The sequence below is a fragment of the Coregonus clupeaformis genome, chromosome 2, assembly GCF_020615455.1.
Source record: "Coregonus clupeaformis isolate EN_2021a chromosome 2, ASM2061545v1, whole genome shotgun sequence".
NCBI classification, from domain to species: domain Eukaryota; kingdom Metazoa; phylum Chordata; class Actinopteri; order Salmoniformes; family Salmonidae; genus Coregonus; species Coregonus clupeaformis.
Window position 1 is genome coordinate 23,317,769 of NC_059193.1, and position 7,680 is coordinate 23,325,448.

The window sequence follows — 7,680 nt, forward strand, 5'->3', positions numbered from 1 at the left end:
ACAATTGGTGGCTGACTAAATACTTTTTTTCCCCACTGTATGTTTCTTTCTTTGGCACCTCGGACTGAAAGAGGAAGTGTTTGACCACAGAGAGTTTGTGTGGCCAACAATAACATTTTGTTCAAGTAGGCAAAGAACTAGGCAAAGTCAGGTCTTTTTACCAGCTTATACATGTTCTGTACCACCATACACATCAGTGGAGGCTGCTGTAGGGAAGATGGCTCATAATAATGGCTGGAATGGTATCAACCACATGGAAATCACGTGTTTGATACCATTCCATTGACTCAATTTCAGCCATTATTATAAGCCGTCCTCCCCTCAGCAGCCACCACTCTCTATAGATTGGAGTGGGTTCACTTCTGATCTACTGGAATGACTTGAAAGGGAAGTGAGAGAAGAGGTTAACTTTATGGTGGTATAAAAATGTAGCTTCTCTTAACTTCCATCAGAGGGCAATGTTCCCTCAGTAATCACATTGATGTGTCTGGTCCACAAAGCTCAGTGTAATGAGATGAAGGCCCATTGGTCTGAACTCCTGGATCTACCTCAGAAAGGTCATTTGTGTAATGTTTTTCACATTTATTCATATTTCATTAGGTAATTCTCAAGAGATTCTCCAACACTAAAAGAAAAGTATGCAATATCTGACATACCCCATTTATATATCAACAACTATCCTACAGTATAATGGACAATGGATAAATCATCCATAGGTCTATAGGGTACTGAGTCCTCATTTTATCAGCAGAAATATACATACAGCAAGACCTACTGTCACAGGTGTTGTGTGAGGTGTGTGTAGTTGAACTCAACTCAAACTCTTAGCTCTGCCCAGTGTACAACATGTGATTCCATAGTTGACCTCATTCTGATCACAAATCAGATAGCCACTGTTTACACAAGAAGACATACAGAAACACACAGGTTGTGGAGTGTAAACAAAGTCATTGATTTAACAGTCTGGTTCCACATTGTCGCTATAGGGAGCTTTAAGACTGAAGCAGCTCCTATATCCGGTTGGCCATGATCCTAGTGTTAAGTCTTCTGAAGAAGGATTTGGTTTCGGACAGCTTGTACTTCTTCTTTCTGTCCTTGCTCTTTTTGTGGTAGACCCCGACCCAGTGCTCGTCCTCCTCGTCCCCCGCCCAGGGTCCCCACGCACCCCCGTTCAGGTCCGGGTCGGCCCGGGGGTCCTCCGAGGGGTACCGCACAGGGACCGACGTCCGGTTGTAGAACACCAACCGTGCCAGCAGCTCTTTGACCACGTCCGGTCGCTGCTCTGCCAGGTCGTAGCGTTCGTAGGGGTCTCCGCTGATGTTAAAGAGCCACACAGACTTCTGAGGTTCTAGGTGGCGTTCCAGATTCCACCAGCTGCCGGGGAAACCAGGGAGCATCTGGGGTGGGGTCCAGTCTCCGTATCCGGGATCTCCAGTCAGGAGCTTCCAGTCCCCGGCCCGGATGGAGGCCTGGATGGCCGTGTTCCAGATGCCATAGCCGTTCTGCAGGGAGCCGCTCCGGGCCGGGTTATAGAGGGGGTCTATGTTATGGAGGATCTCCAGCCGTGGGGACTCCTTCCCCTCACTGATGGCCCCCCACACGTCATACCCATCAAGCTTTTCCGTCAGTGAGGCGTTCCCCCCAGCCAGCCCCACCAGTGTGGGGTACCAGTCAGTGATGTGCACCAGGGCCTTACTCACCCTCCTCTTGCGCCTCAGCAGGGGGCTGTGGACGAAGCCCAACCCCCTCACGCCCCCCTCCCAGTAGGTGCCCTTACGCCCCCTGAGAGGCCAGTTGCTGCCCCCAGAGAAGGGCTGGCCTCCGTTGTCAGTGGAGAAGATGATGACGCTGTTCTGGTAGTAGCCGTACTTGCGGAGGGCGTAGGTCACATTCCTCACCGCCTCGTCTACAGCCGACACCATGGCTGCATACTTCCTTCTGGCCACGTTGCCGAGGCCTCGGTATGGGTAGATGTACTCCGGCGGGGACTGGAGTGGTGTGTGCACCGCCTGGAAGGAGAGGTATATAAACAGAGGCTGGGCCTGGGGATCATGGGCTGCCAGGATCTTCCTCACCCTCTGAGTATACAGATGGGTGGAGTACTTCCCCCCCTGACCCCACGCCACCGTCTCCCCCTCGTGGAGGTCGAACCCACACGTACCTGGGCCGTCACATGACTTGTAGGTGTAGTAGTCCACGCTGCCCGTCAGAGAGCCAAAGTAGGAGTCGAAGCCTCTGCGGGTGGGCAGGCATTCCTTCTTGTAGAAGCCCAGGTGCCACTTGCCCACCATATGGGTGGAGTAGCCAGCCTCCTGTAGTCTCTGGGGAAGGGTGACCTGATCGAAGGGAAGACAGTTGGGCTGACGGGGGCGGATGATGGAGTGCTGCAGGCCAGTGTGGATCTGGTACCTGGGCAGAAGGTCACAAAGGCATAAAAAGTAAAGTAAAATGTCTGGTCACTCAAGTAATTGATGAACAATAAAAGTAGCCTAATCAATAAATCAACTATGAATTATCAAAAATCTAAGTAGAAAAACAGAGAGATATGGCTCAACCAATACTGAATTTTAATGGATCCACCAATTCATCCACTACTATTGATTACTCAGGATTGGTTGATCCACATTCATCTATAGGGAATAGACCCCACAGACAAAACAATGCCTACAAAAAAAGCCACACACAAAAACATATTTATGAATAAATCATTCATTTGTATAATACAACACCTCTCTACATAAGGTCTGGGCCCGGTTCCATAAAACATCTTACGTTTTTCCCTTAAGGAATAATTTCCCCCTTACCTAAGGTAATTGTTTAAGGGCGTTGCATAGAGCCCCTCAAATATTTCCTTAAGTAAGGGCATAAAAAAGGGGTTTTACAGTAGTTTGAAGGCATGTATGGCAGAAAGAGTATCTGTTTACCATGGAGACGGCCTGATTGACTGATTAAATGTCTCAAAGAGATAGCTTTAATTTTGTAAGATAGCAAAATATAACTTATACAATCAAGACAGGATAATAATATTGCTTCAGAAGATAATAACCCACGTTTTTATAGTTATTGTTTCTCAACTTGTTTATATTACTTTCTAGTAAGTCAAGATAGCTTACAGAGTAGCTATAGCTAACTAGCCAGCTACAGTAGCGTTGTAAAGTTAGCCATGGATTGTGCACCTGCCATTGCTTAGCTAAGTACAGTAGCTAGCTAGCTGTTTGATGTTTTCCTTTTGTAACCAGAGCAGATGAAAGCAACATTCACCTCCACAAATGCTGTTTACATTGATATCCATACTGTATGATGCAGTTAAGGGACCCCATGCCGGGCACCCTTAACTTTTTCTCTTAATTTAAGGGGGAAATGTAACTTAAAATGTGTTGTGCAACTGATTTAAAGTTAAGGAAACTTTAAGGGAAAAGATAAGGGGGAAATTAACTTAAGGTGTTTTATGCCACCGGGCCTTGTCATAAGAGATGTGCTAACCTGCCGGTGATCAGCTGACTGCGGGACGGAGTGCATATGGGCTGGATGTAGTAGTTCTCCAGCTTCACTCCGTCTGCTGCTAGCTTATCAAGCGTTGGTGTCTGGATGTCCGAGCCGTGGTAACCAATATCGTTGAATCCCTGGTCGTCCGTCATGATGAAGATTATGTGTGGGGGATGCGGTACCGGCGAACGGTGTCGAAAGTTCGTAACGGATTCGTTCTCCACCTGGTTCGGGCTCATCCAGTCCCACGACAGGTAGCCGAGACTGAACAAACTGACAACGGAGAATCCGGTTAGAGCTGACATTGCCATGGTAACAGCGCGCCGTTAAACGGTTAGGCTATCTATACCTGAAAATATATACCTAATTCATTGTATAATGTTATCATACATGAGAAAAGCATGTTGAAACGATAGTGTAGGCTACTTTTCCTAGAGGGATAACCTATGATCATAGCCTGCACCTACCGGCTACCGATACGTTTCTACCTCTCCTCTCGCTATGATGATGATGCCCACGAACTTCTCGTAATGATATAAAAAGGTTTAAACTCCTTTAAAAAACGTTTCCCACAATGATGGTCTTAACCCCGCCCTGGTTCATTGAAATGAGAAGCTGTAGGAAACCCTCTAGACCCCTCCCCCTTCTCTCTCACACACACACACACACACACACACACATACGTCCTGCACAGTGTGATTGAAATAATACTGTAAAATGACTCTGGAAATCTGGATCCTACCAGGTCACAGTCATCCAAGCCATAGGAACACTCCACAGGGAGACATTTCCATCAAAGTAAACGAATCGTAACTATTTACTTTTGATCAATCAATTGCAAGTGTGAAATCATGTAGGCCTAATACATAAGCTACTTATGATAAAAAGTAATTATGTTATAATTCAGATGTAATTACAATTTTAACTTACATATTAGGACTAATAGTTTTATAGACCCAGTCTACAAGGTTCCTAAGAATCCCAAATGTAAGGAAAACATGGTATGGGCCCAGGGGGTTCTGGGGGAGCTGTGACTGGGCTGGGGCACTAACCCCCCTACTGACACAATCACTGACAGTGTTCCCCACTCCACTCAGCTCCGCTCACAGACCCTCTTTCATTATTTCTGCTGTGTTACGAGGGCTCCAGAGCTGGGGGAGAAAGAGCAGGCTCACTGATCCAGAGGACATAGGCCGACCTGATAACATCTCCTAGCAGGCATCTAAAAGAGCCACTTACAAATCACAGACACCCACCCGGCAGGAAATCATGGAGACTGGATTTCTGTTCTGTGGTCACTTCACCAGTCCTGTAGGTTTGAAGGGGATTTTACAGCTTTGGAGTTCACTTGAATGAGTGAAGAACTGTAGGGCTGCTCACAGTTTAACGGGTATAGTAGACAGAGAGTTGGATGCTTGAAAAGGTTTCAAACAGTTTGTAAGCTAAGCTGTTGTACTCTCAATATGTATCATATTGTGATATTGGTTCTTAACACTTTCAGCTTTGTGTCCACAAACACCATGACAAAACATGAAATGACAACAGGTCAAAGAGGTCAACATATTCAAGAAAATCAAAACCTATTTTGGAGTTTGGCAATGGAGATTTGAAGAGAGAAATGTGGCCACATCTGCCAATGGTTAGCCCAGGGGATAAGGCATGAAATTGTAGCAGGGGTTTACTTAGCAGAATCTCTACAGGCATCAGGGGATCGAGAGACGATACAGGTTTGTGACTGAACCATCCATCTAACAGTAATGAGATGTGACTCATCTGTTTTCTCTTGGCCAGAGGTAGAAGAACTGGAATGATCTTCTCAGAGAGTAAACAACATCACTAGAATCAACATCAGCCTTCCAACCCCCCAACCCAAAGATGATTGATGCCCAAAGAGCCAGGGTGAGGATGAGGAGATGTCAGTGGGTTGATGAAGGCTAATTCCATCACAGGCCTTTAAAAAATGTCCAACTGCCAATAATAATTTGACCGAGAATTCTACCATATTAGTAGAACCAAGAGTAGCTATGTTTGATGACAGTATTTAAGAAACAGATACCTTACAAAGGCTACACCTGAATACAACCTTACTCGACCCCAGATGGTTTAGTAAATGGAATATCTGGTTTCTGGAAGGTATTTTTACGTACTGTATTTGTTTGCTATATTTTCATCCTGGCAAACTGTGTCATTACACAATACTTTAATGTATTTTAAGAGACAAATATAGAGGTTTATAAATGATACTTGCAAACACCCGGTCAGTAGGCTACCACGTATAGGATGATTAATGTCAGTGGTGATCATATGAGAGGTGTCAAGGCGTGCTGAAGGTGGGTGTGGTGTAGGAATCAAGCGCAGGACGCAGAGGCTCAGTCCAAAGGCTTTAGTGCAATATATATTATATATATACAACAGAAGCACAATAAGCCCGAAGGCAAAAAGCACGACGCACACAGGCGACAAAACGAATGACGCACAAACATGTGCAAACAACCCTCTCCAAAACACTGGAGGGAAAAATGTAGCTCCAAACACGAAACAGAAGCGCAATCACACACAACGACAAGCACACACAACGAGAACTAAATAGGACACTAACGAGGACTAACAAGACACAGGTGTACAACATCCAGACAAAACCAAACGAACATGAAACATAGATCGGTGGCAGCTAGTACTCCGGGACGACGACCGCCGAAGCCTGCCCGAACCAGGAGGAGAAGCAGTCTCGGCCGAAACCGTGACAGTACCCCCCCTTGACGCGGCTCCAGCCGTGCGCCCGACCCGGCGACGACCAGGAGGACGCGGAGCAGGGCGCGGCGGGATGGTCCCGGTGGAACTCCGACAGGAGAGATGGGTCTAGGATGTCCCTCCGCGGCACCCAGCACCGCTCCTCCGGGCCGTACCCCTCCCACTCCACGAGATACTGGAGACCCCCCATCCGGCGTCTAGAGTCCAAGATGGACCGAACGGTGTACGCCGGAGCCCCCTCGATGTCCAGTGGGGGCGGAGGAGTCTCCCCTATCTCATTGTCCTGGAGTGGACCAGCTACCACCGGCCTGAGAAGAGACACATGGAACGAGGGGTTAATATTCTTATACTCAACAGGTAGATGTAATCTATAACACACCTCGTTCAATCTTCTCAGGACCTTAAAGGGCCCCACAAACCGCCGACCCAGCTTCCGGCAGGGCAGGCGGAGGGGTAGGTTTCTGGTAGAGAGCCAGACTCGATCTCCGGGTGCGTACACCGGCCCCTCACTGCGGTGGAGATCGGCGCTCGCCTTGTGACGAAGGACGGCCCGCTGCAGGTGGACGTGGGCAGCGTTCCACGTCTCTTCCGAGCGCCTCATCCAATCATCCACCGCAGGGGCCTCGATCTGGCTCTGCTGCCAAGGTGCCAGAACCGGCTGGTAACCTAACACACATTGGAAGGGGGTTAGGTTAGTAGAGGAGTGGCGGAGAGAGTTCTGGGCCATCTCGGCCCAGGGAATGTACCGTGCCCACTCCTCCGGCCGGTCCTGGCAAAACGACCTCAGAAACCTACCCACATCCTGGTTGACACGTTCTACCTGCCCGTTACTCTCCGGGTGGTACCCTGAGGTAAGGCTAACCGAGACCCCCAAACGCTCCATGAACGCTCTCCAAACACGAGAGGTAAACTGGGGACCTCGATCAGACACTATATCCTCGGGTACCCCGTAATGCCGGAAGACATGGGTAAATAGGGCCTCAGCGGTCTGTAGGGCAGTAGGAAGACCCGACATAGGGAGAAGACGACAGGCCTTAGAGAACCGGTCCACAACGACCAGGATGGTGGTATTCCCCTGAGAGAGGGGAAGGTCTGTCACAAAATCCACCGAGAGGTGGGACCATGGTCGTTGTGGAACGGGCAGGGGTTGTAACTTACCCCTGGGCAGATGTCGGGCGCCTTACACTGGGCACACACCGAGCAGGAGGAGACATAAACCCTCACATCCCTAGCCAAAGTGGGCCACCAGTATTTAGTGCTAAGGCAATGCACCGTCCGGCCGATACCCGGATGTCCAGAGGAGGGTGACGTGTGAGCCCAGTAAATGAGTCGATCCCGAATCTCGCGCGGAACGTACTTCCGACCCTCAGGACACTGTGGAGGGCTGGGGTCGGTACGCAACGCTCGCTCGATTTCGGCATCGACCTCCCACACCACCGGTGC

At 48.7% G+C, this 7,680-nt stretch overlaps 1 protein-coding gene across 1 annotated transcript; it reads right to left on the minus strand.

The window, feature by feature from the left end:
• Nucleotides 1–294: 294 nt before the first annotated feature.
• LOC121579851 (arylsulfatase I-like) lies at nucleotides 295–3,998 on the minus strand. The gene is made up of 2 exons (XM_041894785.1): nucleotides 3,484–3,998; nucleotides 295–2,409 (listed from the first exon to the last, which is right to left on the minus strand). The coding sequence occupies exons 1-2, from the start codon at nucleotides 3,795–3,797 to the stop codon at nucleotides 1,011–1,013; spliced, it is 1,713 nt and encodes a 570-aa protein (XP_041750719.1). The 5' UTR covers nucleotides 3,798–3,998; the 3' UTR covers nucleotides 295–1,010.
• Between the last annotated feature and the right edge of the window lie 3,682 nt (nucleotides 3,999–7,680).